At 41.0% G+C, this 20,474-nt stretch overlaps 1 protein-coding gene across 2 annotated transcripts in view; it reads left to right on the top strand.

The window, feature by feature from the left end:
• The first annotated feature begins 1,669 nt into the window (after positions 1-1,669).
• The window catches only part of acss3 (acyl-CoA synthetase short chain family member 3), a 32,394-nt gene continuing 13,589 nt past the window's right edge, over positions 1,670-20,474 (top strand). Inside the window, exons 1-9 of one of the 2 annotated variants that reach the window (XM_041030200.1) lie at positions 1,670-2,138; positions 3,734-3,878; positions 4,572-4,760; positions 5,745-5,879; positions 7,249-7,389; positions 8,485-8,565; positions 8,892-8,987; positions 10,450-10,601; positions 15,219-15,322. In XM_041030200.1, coding sequence (XP_040886134.1) covers positions 1,813-2,138; positions 3,734-3,878; positions 4,572-4,760; positions 5,745-5,879; positions 7,249-7,389; positions 8,485-8,565; positions 8,892-8,987; positions 10,450-10,601; positions 15,219-15,322 — 1,369 coding nt within the window. In that variant the 5' untranslated portion in view covers positions 1,670-1,812. Of the gene's footprint in view, positions 2,139-2,767; positions 2,852-3,733; positions 3,879-4,571; positions 4,761-5,744; positions 5,880-7,248; positions 7,390-8,484; positions 8,566-8,891; positions 8,988-10,449; positions 10,602-15,218; positions 15,323-20,474 lie in introns of those variants that run through there. The other variant, XM_041030201.1, reaches the window with a different exon arrangement.

Below are 20,474 nucleotides of genomic sequence, written 5' to 3' on the forward strand. Positions count from 1 at the left end.
CACAAGTATCTCAGGCAACTGCTGCATCTAAAACCCATTCAAAATGTAAAACGGCAATCATTATCTTCAAACTAATTTGATTATAAATCCATGTTCAAACACTTTGTGGGGGAAAAAATGTTGCAGATTAATCATTTGTAGATGAACTCTGGTAATCTGTCTCTGACTGAATATGAAGGGCAGCTGACTGATTTCTGCCTCAAAACACTCACACTCATCACATAAAATTAGAGAAAGGGGACAAGACGGACAGGCCATGATGAGCCATCTTGGAGTCCATTTTAGTTCTGATTGGACTCTGTGAGCAACTATTAGTTAGTGCTCTGTGATAGATATTCTGCCAATAGCATCTGCACTGTTATAAAAAGAGTTATGTCAGTGTCTGGGTGATCAGCGATTTAGCGAGACCTTTTGGCCAGGCAAATTACAGCATGAGAAGAGAGGGGAGGCATCCCTTCACTGTCAGGGTTTTAATTATAGTTATATATATGAATACAGGTTGTAACTTGTATGCTTTGTTGAAATGCGATGAAACTTAGATTAATATGAGGTAAAAAAAAAAATCATCATGTCAGAAAAATAATGATAACTAAGAGGTGATGGGTTTACAAATATATTTCAGAATATATTTCAGAATATGGAAAATATACAAAAAAACATGTTGGTTCGAAGAGTACGTGCTGTGTTTTATAACTGGCATCTTTTGTCTGTAACTTGGGACAAAGAATTCACTGTTTATATTTTTCTGCAAACCAGGGTAGATGTGCAAGTTTGGTGAGGAGAATAATGAACCCAGGAAAAGGCTTCCCTGGAAAATGCATGCTACTTCCAGAATGGTCTAACACAAAACACTGCTCTGCATGTATAAATAGAAACAGATGACCTGAAATATCAGAGGGATGAGTTACTCAACCAGGGGCACTAGTGTTCAGGGGGTCACCTCCAGGGGGTCAGCTGGATTATGGGTATTTACCAGCAGTTTGGATGATGGCAGTGACGACAGATATGTACGCAACACCATCTGAGAGGACAGAGCTGCTGCTGCTGCTGCCTGTGTGGTGTCAGGGGATTGCACAAGCCACTGTTATGGAGATGAGACCAGAACAAGTAACTCAGCTTAACAAGAGAGGGAGACATTTTGTGTTGATTCCATACAATTAAGTACCCAATTAGGTTCATAAATATCTTCAAACAATCCCCTAAATGCTCTCCCTGATGGGTTTAAGCAGAGGTATTTGCATTCTTAACTGGAGAAGGGTTATTGATGCCACCCTGAGGACCATGAAAGTTTAATGCTGTTGCTAGTAAACAAAGATTTGTGATGGAAAAGAGCCTCAAGCATTTTACAAGTAAATATCAATGGCATGGATTTTTCTTGTTTTACATAACAGAAGATTTGCCATCAGCTAAACATCTATCCCTGAAAATGTCTTGGGGAATATGTTGGGCTAAAAAAAAAACGTGATTTTGATTTCAAGTTGTATGCCAACTCCAAAATGAGAAATGTAAACTTTTCTCTTCTTTGCAAGTTTTGGCAGGTTTATAGTGCTGTTTGCAGTAAGACCAGTGTATGTGTTGTGTAACAGTTTTGACTGTGGCTCAAAGCTCCTCCTGCATCAACTACATCCAGTTCATAGTTCGCATTCCTTGAGGGTATTGTGGAGATTTCTGCCGGAGGTTCCTCTCCCTTTAGGTGGCCCCCGATGACGTCGCCTAGTGTTGAATCATTCTAGCGGGTCCCTCACCTGCGGGAAAACACCGGAAGAAGGAGCAGGGCGTGAAAGTTCATTTTTAAAAATAACCACAGCAGCCATGCACTTCCAAATAAAACACGTACTGCGCCTGAATCACTGCGCTCCTGTTCAGCGTAAGAGGACACTCGGGGGGAGGCTGTGGAGTGTTTCAGCAGCACAACAACGTGGCGTGAGAGCAGCAGGATCGCATGCATCTGCAGACGTCAAGAAGTATTTCGCCCTGCAGAGCTGCAGAAACTATGCGTCCGACTCGGCGTACAGCCGAGCCTTCGCCTCAGCGAGGGACAACCCCGAGAAATTCTGGGGTGAGATGGCGCAGGACATAAACTGGTTTAAACCGTGGAGCAAAACTTTGAACGCTGAGGACCCAGTGTTCCCAAACTGGTAGGTTTTACTGTTGCAAGCGGACAAGACAGCAAGAAACAAATAATTGGAGTGCAACGCTTCTTGTACTTGCCAAAACGAAACAGTGTAAACAACCTGCCCTTGACCGCCACCTGACTCCTTACAAAGTCAATAATTTTCACAGTTTCCCATGCACATTGACGCCTTAAAAGTTAGTGAACTTGAGGAAAATAACATAAAACCTTGATGCAATTTCAAAAGGAATTTATGGCCCTTAAATGCTAACATTTTCTCGTCGTAATTCACCAAAAAGCTATATGATGACCTCAAGGAAACTGGAGTTAAGGAAGAATTTCCCCAGAATTTCTTTACATGGCAACCATGAATTTGATGAGTTTTCCTTACATTAATGCCTGTATGTAGATTGCAGTCGTGCATTTACAGATTAGGCTTCTCAGAATAACAGGAATGAAAATTCGACCTCCTGGGCATAAGGTTCTTTCATTATAGATTTACTTTGATTTGTAATTGAACAAATTTACAGAAAAAAACATTTACAAATGTGAAAATAGTAAGTAATGGAAATTTTTTTTAAATTTAAAAATTTCGTAACATGACGTCACTTCCGCCCTCCATCTTTGTTTACAATTTGGAGTTTTGAAGTTCAGCTAACAGGCTACCCGAAGAGCGATGCAACAGGTTGACTTTTTTTTTTCTTTTTTGCCTCCAATATGAGTGTTCTTCAAATGCATGTAAGTGAAACGGTGCAACATCTTTTTCGTTTCAACGGTTTTTTCAAAGTTTGTTCAGGTATTTATCTTTGGTATTCGACGCCAGCTTATCGGCTAAAGCTAGCCAAACGGGCTACCGAAAACTTAGCTGCTTCTTAAATTTATACCAAATAGCACTTGAATCTTATAGGAAGGCGATTATATTTGATGTCCAAGTAAATTGTAAAAATGTTTACAAGATGGTTAAATGTCCTTTTCTAGCTGTGAAACAAGATGTCTCTGTCTGATGTTCGGAAAGCAAACATTGTTGAAATATATGACGACATCTACATGCCCTCCTGCACTAGGAATAATGTGAAAATGAATATTATCTTTCTTTTTGTTTGTTTAATGGGTGTTGTTGTCTACCAAATTCCACCAAATAGCAAGGTAAGACAAGCCAGGCCTGCCTGAGTCTGGTACAGGCATGTTAAAATGAAGGACACAGCCACCCTGTCTCTCTGGCTTCCAAAAACAGCAGAGTCCAGACACCATCTGCTCAACCTGCTTGCTGCTCTTTATCCATATGCACAGCAACAGAACGAGTTGAAACTGTCGCCTTATCAAGTGCATTGATTTGCTGTGTGCTGCTGGAAAGGACATCTGCATATGTTCTTGCTTGAATTGCTTTCATTAAGTTGTGCTCCATTATTAAGTATAAAGAAAGGATCCTAGCAGCCAAAAATACTCACTAAGGGTCTGTTTTAGAGATGTGGATAGAGGAGGTGGCATATGATGTATTTTGTTTACCAAAAATGTGTATTTGATGTGTATTTAGAAACCTACCTATGTGTTCACATAGTTGAAAATATGTAATTTATATTTCTTTACTGAACGGTGTTACTGATTGTTTGTCACGGCCAGGTTTGTTGGAGGGAAGCTGAACATGTGCTACAATGCTGTGGATCGTCATGTAGAGAGCGGCCGTGGGGAGCAGCCTGCCATCATTTATGACAGCCCAGTGACTGGAGCTAAACAGATCATCACTTTCAGGGAACTTAAGGACCAGGTAAACAGTATATCGACCGAAGTCACGGATCATAATCGCACGAAGAGCTGCATGCAGTCGCATTGTTAAAACCTGATCTGGACTGCCAGGATGAATGGTAAAAAAAGGATTGTGAAGCATGCAAGCAACCTTTGGCTGGATTTTGAGCTCTGCAATTAGAGTTTGTCAGTGTTGCCATGACAATAAATTCACTTTCTATTCTTGAGCTGAGACAGTTGGCCAAGTTTTTCTGCTGTGACGGCTGGATTGAGCCAGCATTAGCATGGAGAACAGCAAAACATAATAACTGGGAGAAAGGGAAATAATTAACTTCACTGACACTTGGGCAGAAGCTTCAGTTCCATCAAGATTCAGTGGCATGTACTATATTGGAAATGGGTTCTAAATTAGCAGAATTATAGCCGCAGCTTTTTATTGGTCTTTGCCCCCAAAGTGAAAAGACACTTAATTTAATTTACAGAAAGATGTTGAGTTCTCTAATTTGTCAGATTTTGTCCAATTTAAATTAATCTAGAAACCATGCACTAAATCCCAGATGCACAATGAGTCTTTTTACCATCACTTGGTTGGTTGGTATGTTGATTATAGTTGTCATGAACAATTATCTAAACTTTTTTACCTGACATATGAAAATGTGCTTTGTTAAAATGCATGTTCAGAACTCTGCATCGTCTCGTCCATATCTTGACACAGGTGTCCAGGTTAGCAGGAGTCTTAGTGAAGAATGGGGTACGTAAAGGAGATCTGGTGGTCATCTACATGCCGATGGTGCCCCAGGCCATGTTCACCATGCTGGCTTGTGCTCGGATTGGTGCCCCACACAGCCTCATCTTTGGTGGCTTTGCTTCCAAAGAGCTTTCTGTCCGCATCAATCATGCCAAGGTTAGAGAATGTTCACTTTGTGATTGAAATTTATCTTTTCTTGAGCCATGATAATGGGACTATATGATCTTTATTGATTAACTGTCACACTTATGTACCCTGGCCACTCATTAAAAAGGACAGGCTGAAGTGATGACTTTTTATGCACTTATACAATATTAAGCATGAGATAATACTGCTGCAACTAATAAGTTTTCAATTTGAATTTTCTTGCACCATTAGTAATGTGCCTCAGCCATCCTGCAAAAAAAATCTGAAACGCTGAAAGCAAGTGATGCCTGAGGCATCTTTGTTTCATTAAGCTCAAAATGAATCATTCACAGTGGAAAGCCAAGTGCTTTCCACATACATTGCCAGTGCCACTGATGCCAGTGCCACTGATGCCAGTGCCATATGCAGTGAGATTTTTTTTAGCAGGGCTGCAGAGGGGTAAATGGACCAACCTGACATTTTGATAAGGAATATTTCTGACAATAATGTTGTGATGTGTTTATACAAATATAAATCTGAAGAAGTATGGTATTATTAAATATTGCCTCTGTTTTTTGTTGACTGAATGATCCTTTTTCAGCGTAGCCATAGACATTGCAATGCCCTACAACGGCCAGTATAGCAAAGTGATCTAACATTTCTTGAGTGTGTGTCACATTTAGAGGCCATCTGCTTCAAAGTTGTGGCCTGTGAAGGTGTGTGCTTAGAAGTTGTAGGAAATGCTAATTACACTCTAGCAACACCTCAGATGTGTGGTAAGCCTGCAGTTTACTTTGGGGTTGGTATCACATGCATGTTAAAAAGGCTTCTGTGAACTCCATTTGACTCAACACTGAAGTTCTGCCACAGGCAACAGACTCATACCACTAATACCCTGTTAAAAATGCTGCATAACACATTCTGAAGTATGATGAGAGCACTGGCTGCTGTTTCTAATGCAGCTATAAAACATGATAACACATCAAATTCTCGCTTGATCTTCATGTTTTTCAGCCCAAGCTGATGGTTACAGCATCATTTGGCATTGAGCCAGGCAGAAGAGTAGAATACATCCCTCTGGTGGAGAAAGCCTTGGAGCTGAGCTCTCACAGGCCCTCTAAAGTTCTCATCTACAACCGGCCTAACATGGTAAGAAGCACAAAGCACCGTAAAACTTAATTTGACAGTGTGGCGTCATTTCTAAACCTGCTGGTGATGTGACACATTGTAAGTGTATTTTGAATATGGCAGCCATATTTAAAGCTGAATTAGTTCAGTCATGGTGTGGCTGCTGTTGGTTTTCCAAGCATAGGGGTTGCAGTTTTTAACTTATATGAAAGCACTTAATCATTCAACTGAATCTAAAGTATTGGATTTTAAAGGATCGGATTTTATCGCCTGGAAATGGCCAAATATATATGAATGGTATGATAGTGTTACAAATCCTGCCTCTGAATCAAAATATGAAATGATCTATAGCTGATTCAAGAAGTTGTTGTTATCAGTTATGCCATGCGCCTCTCTCTGGCTTTGTTGTGCTCTGAAATGAACATTGCATGAGTTATTTTATTTGGTTTGCTCACTCCCTTCTTATCTATCTTTGCTTTCTCTGGTGAATGAAGAGATTGCTGCTGGGGCATTGCAGAATTTTTTGTAGACATGCGTAGTGGGCCTCAGACTGTTATCAGTGAACTCAGTGAAATAGTTTACACAAGAAATTCACTGGAAACTCAACCCATTAAAATCATGTGAAGCAGCACTTTGAAGGCGGTTGCAAGTGCTTTATCATATCCTGCTGTCAGTAAGCAAGAGGTTGTGGTTTTCTGAATGCAGCTTCTAACATGAAAGCCTTGGTAAATCAACCAGGTTTTGCTCTGGCTTGGCTTTAGGTAAAAAAAAAAAAAAAGATGCAGGTAAAAACCTGAGGCAGAGGACAGACATCCCATAAGGATGTCTGTCTTAGATTTGAGCTTGTTTCTGAGAAGCAAAGAAAGAAATGACAGAGACTTTTCTTCATCCCTCTGGGATGATTAAATGTTAATGAAATCAAAGTATCATAGAGATTCACAAAGGTTTGACATGAGACAGATGCTGGTAACAATAAATGTAAGGGTCTTAAACTATGACCCGAAAAGAGCCCTGTTGGCGACTACAAGACATTTTAATGACAGATGAGACTCAGAACAGAGTTTCAACTGAAACATCTAGTGTAGAAATATTACATAACTATGTAAAAAATATATTTATTCTGTCTGAAGTAAGAATTTATATCCCCAAGTCACTAGTAAGGCAAGCAAGCGAGAGTGAGTTTGTCATTTCCACCCAAACTGAGAAAAAGTTTTAAAAGCCACCAGCCTATCCATGTGAATGCTTCTCAATGGAATTGATCAATAACTCAAAGACGAAATTTGGAGCTGTAGAGCAGCGACAGTCTTTACCATTTTGAACAGTTTCTTTTTAAAGTAGTTTAATTAGAATGCAAATGAGAGTATTTTGCTAATTTTTCTTTTTGTTTTAGGAGAAAGTATCATTGAATCCGGGGTTGAGTCTGGACTGGGACGAAGAGATGGCCACTGCTCAGCCACATGACTGCGTTTCTGTTCCCTCCAACCATCCCCTCTATGTCCTCTATACCTCTGGGACCACTGGAGCACCAAAGGTACTGGCATTACAGAGTTGTGATCAGCAGCAGGGGAAAGTGAAAATAAATACCTCATTCACTGACGTCATGTAAACATACATTCTCACATAGACAAGCTATAGGATGTACTGTCGGCCGTGTTCGTTGAAATGCTGTCAGTTCTGTTTGGAGCTTTCGTGTGACTCATCTGCTCTTTGACTCTGCAAAACAATCCAAGCTCAATCTAAACACCATCACCATGACATAAATAAGACGGAGCTTTTCCACAGCAGGAGCTGGAGCTCCTGCAGGAGGAACTGCCTGCAGGCAGTTTCAAATGGAAAAAACCCTGGCTCCTTTCAAATAGCATCATTTTGTCTTTGGCCAACAGATGATATAAAATATCCACCTGCTGGCTAGTTCCTGAGCTTAATAGTGCTGTTATTGCCAGCTTTTTTCTCAGTGAGCTTTTGTGAAATTCTCAGCTATGCCTGTAGGGAGACCATAACTTTGAGGGGAAAACTTCATTAACTAATAAAAGCTGTAAACTAGGGCTTCTCAATAATGGCAAAAATCATAATCAGACGTATTTTAGTCAATGCTAAGATCACAGTTATTTAATGAAAGTGCAGACACCACCATGTAACAAATCTTGTTCAGTGTTTCTTGTTCCTTGTAGACAGTGTTTCCAAACAGCTGAATTGGTTTTTAGCTTTCTTGTTGACCAAAGGCTCTCTGTCTGTCAGCTTGACTGAGCTAGACATGCCACAGCCTGGCTGAGAGTGAGTTTGGGCTTTTAGGGAGTGGCAACAAAAAAAGCACACCGCTGCAAAGGAAAAGGGTGTTCTGTGCATCACGTGAAACCGAATATAGCACAATAATTGTTTTATCTCCATAGTTTTGTTTTCATAACCTTTGGAAGCCAAAATCCCAGCTGTAAATAAAATTTGATTAATAGCCTAACCCTACTGTAAACTGAAATGGGATTGAAAAGCATTCACCGGAAAACAAAGAACCATCCCCTTCTATACAGCAGGAGTGAGTGACTGTGTTTAGATTGATATCAAACCCTTGCTTCTTCGCCTTGTGCAATACCTGTCACTAGTCTGACGTTTTTCTTATCTTGTTCCCCAGGGTGTTGTGCGAGACACTGCAGGCTATGCTGTGATGCTGAAATGGACCATGTCAAATATTTATGGACTGAGTCCTGGAGATGTAAGGCAATAAAGCATCTTCTTCTGAGTTAGTGCTGCGCTTGAGAACAAAGAGCATGTAGTGAGCAAAGGCATAGATTGTTCTGAAATCAGTATGTGTGACTGTTGTTTTTTATTTTAGTAAATTAAATCTTCATTTTTACAACATATGCTGTTTGATTTACATTGATAGTGCCTACAGGTGCCATGGGTGTTTACATTTTTAACACTGAGTGATGCAGAGGGAATTAGCTGATGCAGTTCTCTCCACTTGTTGAATAGTATGATATTTAGAGTTTGCCTCCAGTTGACTTTGTACACGTTTTCACCTTTCTGAACAATTTGCAGGTTTGGTGGGCAGCGTCAGACCTGGGCTGGGTGGTAGGCCATTCATATATCTGCTATGGTCCTCTGCTCCATGGTAACAGCACCATTCTCTATGAGGTATGTCCCTGTAGACATGAATTAGTATCTAAAAGGAACTACAGTAGTATTGCAGACAGCAACAAATACCAGAGATGTACAGTAAAACCTGAGTTGTACAACTTCCAGAGCTGCGCAAGTCAGGTTTTAATCTCAACAGGGAATCTGCCTTTGTTGGCCCTGCAAGCTGAGTACATCCATATTTGGTTAATGACTCCAGTTTACGTGGACTGGGACTCTGTTGCCGTGTTTAAATCTGGCTGCTACCATCCACTGTCATGAGATAGCATTCTGTTCTTTCTGTTGAAATCCTTCAGTCCTTTTTTTTTTAAAAAACACTAATTGGAGTCAGTGCGTTTCCTGTTCATCCCACAAGAAATATACATACATTTGCATTTGATTTTTGCAGTAGTGCTGTGGCTGTATTTAAATGTTATCACAACATAAGCAAGTACCTACGGATATCAGTCTAAACCTTAAGCATACAGGGCTTCTGCTGAGCACACCATTGTTATATGGCACACTTCCTCTGAAGATGAATAGTAAAGGAATAAACAAGCATTAATTAACTATTTTCTGTGTGAATATGTGTTTTGAACTTCCACCTGACAGTGATGTATCTGATTATTACAGGTAATTTGGCTTTGCTTTGTGAGTAGTAGTGGAATACAGCCTCTATCCAAGCTGGTTATTATGTAGAGGGTTATTAGGGGTTGTTGACATGACAAAAGGAATGTGTATTATGTTGTTCATCTTTATGTTTGCTTCTTACTGTGTATTTCTTATATTTCTTATATTGAGGGCCATTCATTACATTAATACTTTGAAAATGGCACTGCTCTGCAATTAATTAGTCTGTCTTCTTTAAATCAGTGTTTGACTCCAGCCATGCTGGCTGTCTCACATAGCTTTTGTTTCAGCAGCCTGTCTTATCTTCAGGCATGATGCTGGCAATCTTTTGTCTTCCTTCTGATCAATACACAGACGCAAATATTTATCTAGAGCAAAGATGACAGCCAGAACTCACTGCTGCTGTTTACCATTCTCGTTCATCTGCAGTCGTCTTCTTGCTGTAGTGACAGGCTAGTTGAATACAAGACACACAGTGGAAATTGCTTTCGGAGGTATTTGCCTGCACGGTTGTTTTGCCTATATCTTTTCTTCTAGACAAACAATACTCCTATAGTGCAACTGTGTTTTCCATTCCATGGATTTCTTGGCCCATATGTCTGGAAGGCAGCGTGCCTCTCCATTTTAAACAGCTGCTCCGTCAAACCATGAATATTCATGGTTTGTAGTTCACAGTTGAAGCGAATTTGTACTGTGGAACATTGTGGAAATCTTGCTGTAATGTTTATGAGCTTCCACAATCATATATATATCTACTGTTCACTCTGGAGGCAGGCTGTCCTTTGATTTATATGCCTGCATGCCTGTTAGAGTTTGTGAGCTAACTAGCTGCGGCTGCACTGTCTGTTTACAGGGTAAGCCTGTAGGCACTCCAGACCCTGGAGCGTTCTTCCGTGTACTGTCTGAACACGGAGCCTCCTCCATGTTCACAGCACCCACTGCCATGCGAGCCATTCGCCAGCAGGACCCACGAGCTGACGTTGGGAAGAAATACCCTCTGTCCAGGTAGAGTGCAACACTTGACACAGCAAGAAATCCCCTTGAACTAAGACTAAACAAATTGTTTGATAGTGGTTACTACTGAAAAAGTTCTGAACGAAGAAATGCCCTTTATATTGTGTCAAGGAGATTTGATAAGGTCCCATGTTCATGACCATTTCCTGATTCACGAAATGAAACGCAGCACTAATCTCTTGTGCTTTTGAGAAACTACACAAGAGCAAAGAAGACAAGTTTATGCAGACCTAACCTTTCACCTGCAGAACGTGACTTTAGCTCAGAAAGATGTGTTAAAGTGTCTCATGGCTGATAGTGGTCTGCACAGTCTGTCCAGCCTCTCATTAGCCCTGCCATCTGTTGATGCACAGCCATCTCCCACATCCGTTGCTCACAGTCTATTCCCTTAGCACAAACCGCTTGGGTGTTAATCAGGATGGATAACAAACAATGGCCGGTCACTGCCGTCCACCCGTATTAAATCATAAATTAAATCATTGTTTCCCCGGGCTCCTGTCTCACTTTTCAGGTAAAGGTTGTCTGTAGCTCAGAGTTGAAAACAAACATTTTTCATGTTATTAATTTGGCCCCGAGAGTCAAATACTAGCTGAGATTATCACAATTGTTAATTGTTGGGTGGAATACAAAGGAACTTAGACTGGAGGGGTGGTGGTGTCAATTCACCACTTTCATTCTGTTCAGCAGTCTGAAAATGCCTCTAAGCACACAATCATAAAGCAATTCTGAGTGCAGATGACCTATGGCCCCAGTGAATCATTCAGTAACTTTGGCATTGTGTGCTGAATTCGACGATCTTTGGTTGTTCGCTGTGTTGAATGCATAGCACCTTTTTTAAATGCTGTTCTTGCAGACTGAGATTATTTTCTTCAATATTTTGGCCTCAAATACTGGTGCCACTTATCCTCTCAGGTTTTAACCTGCCACAATCAGTCATTTAAGCGACATGCTGTTTCTGTGTACCCTTTCTTGTTCTTAATGTGTCTTTTCCCCTTGGAGGAGGCAGGTTGGTGAAAGATTACTGCATTTCCCGTTGGCGCTAGGCAAAGCATGTCACCGTGACACACAGACAGCAGTACAAAGGCAGCAGTGAAACATGGCTTCATTTTAGAGCAGGGCAGTTCAATGTGTGGTGGAGCCTTTCACTTTAACTTATGATGTACTTTCAGTTTTACAGCTCCAAAAAGAGGTTCTATGGCATTTAGAAGATCAGAAATATTTTCGTGGAATTTAAAAGGCTTTCGTTTATTTATTGTAGAGGAGTAGATAATAACAGTGGGGTTATAGTTAATTTTCTACACGAGTGACAGGAAAGCAAGAAGTATCAAGATAAACTGGTCTTTCTTCTAAGAGGTCTTGAACTCGTTGTGTTGGTGATGGTAAATCATCCATGTATTATCTCTGTACATTGCACTCCGTTCACTAGGCCTGACAGACTTCTCTGGGCTGTGTGGTGTAGATGCATATAAAAAATTCACCCAAGCATATAGTGTTTGTGACAATAATACCTAATGGATTGAGCTTTAGTCTGCGCATTTTGTCACTTCCTATAACACATAGAAGTATATGTCAATACTAATAATTCTGCTTTTAATTAAAAGTGTTTTGATGGGAGTAGTAAAATCTTTCAGAAAACTCCGAGCTTTATTATCAAACACATAATTTCATGCTAGAGAGACCTCCAGCTATAATTTGATCCAGCTCAAATGCCCTGACTGGGCTTTATTGACACTGTGAGACATTTACTCCCTCTAGGGCCCGCTCAACTGTAATAGCCCTGGACCCTTATCAGCGTGCTTGAGCTGTATAACTCGTCACTATGGATGTGAAAACTACCTTGAGAGTCTGGCTGCAGGGCTGTCTACAGCTGTGATGCTCTGCATAAATGTAGCATGACAAAGGGGCTGAGATTCTGTCAGTAGTGTCTTAAAGACAGGAGGACATACTAAATGCTCAGAGCCTCGCTGATAAACAAGTGACAAAGTGCATGACTCCAGTTGATAGTGCTTTTTGGTGCACAGTCAAGGCTGGTGCTGTTAAAGGCGGTGATGGCTGCACCTTTCTTACTTACCACGTGATGCAAATGCATTTCCATATGATGTTTTTAGCTGTATTAGCCTACTCCAAGGTTGTACTGTAGAGATAAGTGTGGCTTTATCTTTACAAACTAGCATGGAAGCAGTTTTTATTGTTTAACATGTTGTGGCCCCTGATTGGAAGGTTGGGAATATATAATGAACTGCTGAGATGTAAAAAAAAAAAAAAAATAATATATATATATAAATATTGTAGCTTTATGCCGTGTAGGTATAATGTGAAATAACTCCCACCTCATCATCACTATTTTTTTTTGTATATTGTCCTTGATTCTCTGAGAATGATTTTAGAAAGGGAAGGGCATGGTATTTTTTTTTAGCGATATTCTTTTTGAAAGCAGAACACAGACTGCAGTCAAACTGCTGCCTATCCACTACTATTTCTGAGGTCACAGAGAATCCAGACTTGCACTTCCTTTGAACTCAAAAACCTGAATACCACAGAGAATCTTTATTGTCCTTAAATAACTAGAAGCATGGCGGTGGGAGTGTAATGGGCTTTTAGCTTGAACGTGAGGTCACTGACAGGACAGTGAGACGGTCCTTTATTCCACATGTTGTTTTGCTCAGTTCCTCCAGGGCAGAATATATCTGACAGCTGAATGGAGGTGCATTGTTAATCTAGATGCTTCATTATGGTCTTGGACGTACGCTGTTTATCCTCAAAGCTGTGATTATGAGTCAGAAGACTTTTATAGTTCCTGATCAGACAACACAAATGTAAGAGAGCAAGGTCAGAACGTAATAGCCAGGTATGTAGTACCCATCCATTTCTGTGCAAAAACAACAAGAAAAACAATTGTCTAAAGTCAAGATGGTCATGAAAAATTGGAAAAAGAAACTTAAACCATATTTAAAGGTAAACTACAGGTACGTGTTGCAAAACATGTCTCCATTATGGGAGGGAGAGCGTGTTATTTCAGGCATCCGTCAGTGTGTGGTGATAGGCAGCGTCACAATGTTTTGAATGTTTGCTTATTCACATGACTTCTTTGTTTTTATGGAGATGTAGCCAGTGTTCAGCAAACACAGTGTTACAGAAAACCCAGAAAAACCAGACTACATGACATCCCTGAGACTGTAGGACAATCAAGTGAGAGGGTAGTACTTGAAAAAGAGAGCAGAATATTATCCTGGGAGAGAGCTGGAATGGAAAAGATGTGATTCAGTGGGGAGATAGTGACGTGATGAAAATTCTCTTGCCTTTTACAGAAGATAGAATGTGACTTCAGGTTTGATTGGAGTTGGAAGGTCATTTCGCCATTGCTGAGGGCTGAGGCCGATGAGTGATGACCAGCAGTCATTTCTTGGAAAATGTAGTGATCAGAATAGTATCTACAGCTGCACTGTGGCCTGGACTTATAGGGGGTTATGGGTCCCCGCACAGCCTTGTAGCGAGCAACCAGCAGTGTTTTGAATTAGGTATGAGCAGCCATGGGCAGCCATCAGATGGAGTTTGGGAGAGAGTGATGGGGGAGAAATTGGGGAGGCTGAAGATAGAAACTGCTGTGTTTTGGGTCACTTGTAGGGCATGAAGGGAGGGTTTCATGAAGCCAGGGAGTAGCGGTTGTCCAAATTAGGAGGAAACTAAAGCTTGAACAAGGAGGGACGAGTAAGGGAGTGTCAAACTGTGACAGATTCAGATGTCCTTGCAAGAACTTGTTGTCTCCAGATGCTCAGCGATACAGGGTCTCATCAGTATTGACTGAAAGGCCATCTAGAGGGCAGAATAAGAGCAGCTTAGTCTTGTCAAGACTTTTATTACTGGGAGACTTGAAATGAACGTCCAACTTGAAATGTCTTTTGAGATGAGTAAAAATGCATTCAAGTTTCAGAGGAAGGAAAAAGTGCAATTTAGTGTTTTCTTCCATGACATTCAAAGTGTGAGGCTAAGGACTGAGGTCTGTGAGAGTCCAGAAAGGATTCACTTCTACTGTTCTGAAAGGTGTAACCGTAAGACGGAAAACCATCATAGGCAGACGCAAAGATCTTTTAGTCAGCGAGCGTGACGCGGACTATCTGCTTAACATTGTCAGAGGCAGTGGAAAGGATGCCTCAGTCACAGCTTGGAGCACAGGGACAGTGAAATGGAGGTTTGTGCCAATTTGCAGAACACTTCAAGCAAAGAGGTAAATCACAGTACTCAGGGTTTCTCATACAGATACAATGTGAGAATTCACAGAGATGGCCCCGATCCATGGAGCATATACTCCACAGTAGATTGCCAGAATTTTTGTCGGCCACTTGAGACAAATTATAGACAAAGCAATGCAGTTCTGTTAATTTCATACATGTTATTTATTACATTTTTTGCCTGTTTGACATTGTTGAAATCTTAAATTAAGGACTTTCTGAAAGGTTTGAGCTTGTGAACACTCACACTTCGTAAGTAACATAAAAATTATATTTTGCTCTGCACAGATTTTGACTTTTTTTTTGACCATTCCTGTGAGGGAGTAGATATGTCATGTTTCCTGAAGGTGATTGACACATGTTCTCTGTGTCCTTGCAGTTTGCGGTCGTTATTCTTGGCAGGTGAGCGATGTGACGTGGAGACGCTGGAATGGGCAAAGAGAAGCTTTGGGGTTCCTGTCCTGGACCACTGGTGGCAGACTGGTAGGAAGGATTTTACTTTCTGAACACAGAGATCTGAATTAAACTCTGTTTAAAGCTGCACTGGGAAAAACATTTAGTACAAAATAGACTTCTAATATCAGTGTCTACAATAGTCAGGCTGGCACACAGAAGCACACTGTGTCCGGTCCATAGACTTACTGTCACAGGATTTCAGGTGGTTGACATTAACATTGGTCAAACATTTGTCCCCCACCATATGATATGCTTGACGCTGCACAGTGCTGTTTTAATTATGTCAGTTTAGTAGATTGAGAAACACTTTACCCTCAAACTTCAGGGATTAAGTTCTTATGATTCAGATACTGAGAAAGAATTTCAAGGACCTCAAGTACTTTATTAGCGTGAACTGTATATGATGTTTTAATTTAACTTGATCTTTAAGACTCAGCCTCTTCTTAAGCTTATCAGTGTGAGAAGACTCTAAATGTGGTCTTTGCTGTAATTTGCTAGCTCACTGACATTAACTTGGCCTTGAGAAGAGACATAACTCAAGGAAATCCCTATTTCCCCAAAGCCTGCTGTCATTATGAAGCACATTTTATCGTATCATGCCTCTTTGATTAATCCCTTCTGTGTTTTTGTGTTGTAGACCAGGGGATTGGCCTCAAATAAAAAAAAACTTCTGGAGTAATTGTGACGTTAAGGACCCGTCAGTTTGAATTTCCAAGCATCTCTTGGAACTAATCATCACACAAAGTGACGTGTCATCATTTCCACCTGTTGTGCAGATCTCAGACATTATTCCTTTAACTTGATCAGTCAGAATTTACCAATTTAAAGGGATGAAAATGAGACAGACCCCTCAAAAGACCCCATATTTAGCCATAGCATTTCTTCACCTGGACACATTCCATGTCCAGCACAATGGATTTGATTGACATCGCCCTTCACTGAGTTCATTAATGTTTAATTGACTTTGCATCCATATGGGGCACTGAGTGCGGATACCTTATCCAACAGTTCAGGAGTAGAATCTGAAGTATGCTTTAAGTGTGACTGTTTGATGATGAGCCATTACTTTCTCATGCCTAACTTTTTTTTGGGGGGAGAGTCTGAATACACAATTACCCAGCTGTATGTACTAATGTTGATTTGTCACTTAAACACAATCACACGATTTTGTGGTTAATCAGTCTCTGTGCAGAGGGGCTTTCGTTTTGCTCTGTCCACTCTTTAAAAATTCCATTAACATGGTCAATATTTCACTGCCACATCGTACCAGTGTGCTTTGGATTAGTGTCATGTTCACAGAGACTGAGTCAGAGACTGTTTGCTGGGTCATGCTCCGTAACTCACAGCGCACTGGTTGTGTATTTGACAAGTGAGGGGAAGTTTGCAGTTTCTCAGAATCTGCAATCTCCCTTTCCTCACCTTACAATTGAACCATTATACATCATCGCTGTTGCTGGTTTAGATAATAAGAAATGTAATTGGAATCTTGGGTTCCCAGCTTTCTCTGCATTGTTTCTCAGACCTTGGTTTTTAATGATTCTCGAATGGGTAAGACCCAATTAGCCCCTTGGATTGGAGGCTTGAGTCCAGGCAGCATGCCATCATGTTAATGTCGTACCCCCCACGCCTCCCCCTTCCCTCAGTTTGACTGCTGTCCTCCCCAAGTACTAGTAAACTATGATAAATGTGCCAGCGACAACAAAAGAGCACAATTGGATGTCTCTTTGTTTTGAAATACCCTGCCTGCGCAAGTGGAGGATCGATGCCGGACAAGACGACATCTCTGTGTTAAATATGGAATAAATACTGTTGGACTGTTGGAAATCCATCGACCTTGAGTTTGTACAGGCTACACACACTGATCTAAGCGCAGATTAGCCTACTTGGCTGATTGGTCTGTCCAGGCTCAATGGGAGTGTGAAGGGCTCAATATTGCAATATTTCAGAAATGTGATTTAGTAGTTAAGTCTCTTGAGTTTGAATTGCTGGTCCGGTTGTAGGCTTATCACGTATATGCTGAATTCCAGTTCAAAGCTGCATCCTTTGGCGTCTGCATTTCAAGACTGAGGTTTGTTTTTTTTTTTATTTTAGTTGTCTGGTACATTTTGTTAGCTCTCCATCGTGTAGGCACTCTAGAGTCAGACATTATAAAACAGCTATCGGCTCACCACTATGATTTACTGCTTTGTCTGCAATTTGAGGGCAACTTCTTGGTGGGAAACTTTATGAGACACAGGACTGCCTAGATGCACAAATAGTTTTGGTCTTTGTGAGACGAGACCATCTAATTTGGTCAAGAGCTGCAAGTTGAGTCCAATTTGCGGGTCTTCCTGAAGGGGACACCTTCCTGACTGGTGTCCATCCAGTCCCTGAATGGGGACACAGCTATATATACTGTGAAACTGTGCTTAGCAGTGAGCTCAGTGTAACTAAGTCAATTTGTTGAAGTGCAGTAATGGCAGTGAATTCTCTCTCTGTCGTGTTTCTGTGCTCCGTGTGGTCTTTTGTTACATAAGGCTTTTGGATGAGAATTTACTGTTCACATGAGCAGTGTGGGAGTGGAAGGGTTTAGAATAAGCAGCAGTGCACACAGACAAACACAAGATTACGTCATTTGCAAGCTTTTTGGAGCTGTGTGACTTATTTGTTTACACTGTTACGGATAACGCATCCCGGTGCTCTTTACCTTTACCTGAATCTCAGATGGTTTCCGCCTGGCGGTGCAGATGGTTGGACTAAAACAAAGTTTCAGCACCCTGGATGAGCTGAACTGAGCTGCTGATTCGCATCTTTCTCTCTGTAGCCTCAGTGTTTGTGAGAGAACACTTAATTCTACACAGTCAAGTTTGGATCTCACTTCCTTTCTCTCCCTCACACGGCCACGCAAACAAACAAAATCCTGTCACACTTTGTGGCTATCCCAGCCAGGTGATTTATTGAGTTTGGAGAAAAACCTCTGGCGCCCTCTTGATTTCTGTCTAGATGTGTAAATCCCACTGGATTCTTCACCCCCTGCTAAACTCAATAACTGGCAGCTGGCGACCAGTGCTGCAATCCAAATATGTTCTCCACTTTTTCACGGTAGAGTGGGTCACTCGTCCTCTCGTCCTCTCACTTGCTTTCTCTTTGTGTGTCTGAGGCATTTTGGCTTTCAATGTGTGGGTGAAAGAGACTAGAAGAAAAGATACTATGCTGTGCTATACATATTCATTAAAACAGTGTTAGGTTGTAATTTCTATATGAAGTTACAGATAGAACCCAGCAACTTTTCACAGTTTATCTGTCTTAAGCTCGCCTGCATTTTCCAGCAACACCCTTTTCTCATCCATATTGTTGCAGTGGCCACAGTCGGTTACTGTTATTTTGTCTTTTTAAAAACATTTTCCTTGAACAGACTAAAACCAACAATTAATCATACTTACAAGTATTGCCATGCCTCAGTATAACTTATGCATGTGTGCATTGTTCTTGAAGTATAAAAATGGATGACATATATTGCTTCAGCCCTTCAACGCAGTGAGTGTTACTTACATATAATCAGGATAAATTCATTGTTGGTTTTAGTCTCTTCAGGAAAATTGTTGAGAGTAAAAATGCCAACCTTATGATTTAAGTGTCTTGCTCAAGGGCACCTTTATTACTTTGCGGTCACAAACTAATGGGTGTCTTCCAAAAACCTCATGCAGTGTGGTCCTCTAATGCTGTGTTCAAATTTATCAGTATTTTTATGTTGACAGACTGGTATCTAGTGTTGGTTAAAGATAACACAGTACAGTACACAGCTCCCAGGAAAAAGTGGTGTGTATACAGTTTCCTCCTGCCTGTTCTGAGTTCATGAGTCACCCTGCTGGGAGTGTCACGGTGCACTGTTCAACTGTCTCTTGTGGAGACAGGAGATCGATCAAGCAACTTTTAGCAGTGTCGGTGCCTTGACAACTCTCCTTCATCTTCCCCTCCAGCATCAGAAAAGCAGGCTTGGTCATTGGAAAGCAGTTTAGCATTCAAGGCTCGTTTACTCCAAAATGGGCATCACAGAAAGGAGAGACAGTCTGCTCTTTGAGAAACTCATTATAGTCAAAACACCTTAAAAAAAAAAGCTAGATTTGTTTGCATCTTCTTCCTTCCAGCTCTGAAGCAAGTCATTTTTCAAACTTGTGACAGTGTTTTTAAGTCACTCTCTCTCACATTTGGTTTCCATAAATATTGATAGATCCGCCCTACTACTACTACTACTACGACTACGACTACGACTACGACTACAACTACAGGACATTGCTTTTTGAAGTCACCAGCAAAATAGATAGAAATTGAACAAATCAATCACCAGTGCAGTTGCTCATTAATATTTCCTGCTGCATGCGTGTAATCCTGGAATGTTATATTCAGCAGCCAAAAGCTGTAATTGAGTCTATATATTGAATTCCTGACAATATACAGGTGTATAGTGGACATAAATTTTAATTTTTGGGTTGAGATGATCCTGAAAAACATGCAGTTTAATTTCAGTTCATTTTACCTGGGACAATCCAGGCTAAATTAATAATAAATAAAATATTTGTTGCTGAGTTTGATTTTTTTAGCACTTGCTTTAAAAGCCCTACTCTAGATGCCTCACTCTGACAGACTTTTGAAGTGTGTTCTCCAGCTCCTCAGTGTAAAGCTGCTGTATCATCACTGTAGAATTCTTTATTTATCAGAACATGTTTTTTTACAGCTCCTCTTAAAACATGCATAATCTCATTCATTATCTTTGACAGCACACCCATCTCCCCCCCCCTCGCCTACAGAGCAAACCATTCATTGCCAGGCCCATGCCTCAGAAAGTATTAAAAACAGTTCAGGGTCTGGTTTGCGTCATTTTCCCATCCATCCCCTGGAGGCTTCCCCTACCTTGCATCCAGCTGTGTATCACTTGCTGATTGGTAAACAGTCGCATCACACAAAGGAGCCAGCGGCAGTCTCTCCTTCCTAGCGGAGCTTTCATTAGATCTCCACAAGGCCCTGGCTGGAAAAATTAAAGGAAGTCATCTGATGCAAAGCAGCCAGTTTGCCGTGGTGGTGCCATGGAGAGAGGCAGCATCACGTACAGCAGAGAGGAGGTCACGAGTTCAAGCATATCTCAGGTTTACAAAACAATATTGCCAGCAGGGTTGGATCTCAGGGCATTTTCTGTGGAATA

This window comes from Toxotes jaculatrix, chromosome 22 (genome assembly GCF_017976425.1).
Source record: "Toxotes jaculatrix isolate fToxJac2 chromosome 22, fToxJac2.pri, whole genome shotgun sequence".
NCBI classification, from domain to species: domain Eukaryota; kingdom Metazoa; phylum Chordata; class Actinopteri; family Toxotidae; genus Toxotes; species Toxotes jaculatrix.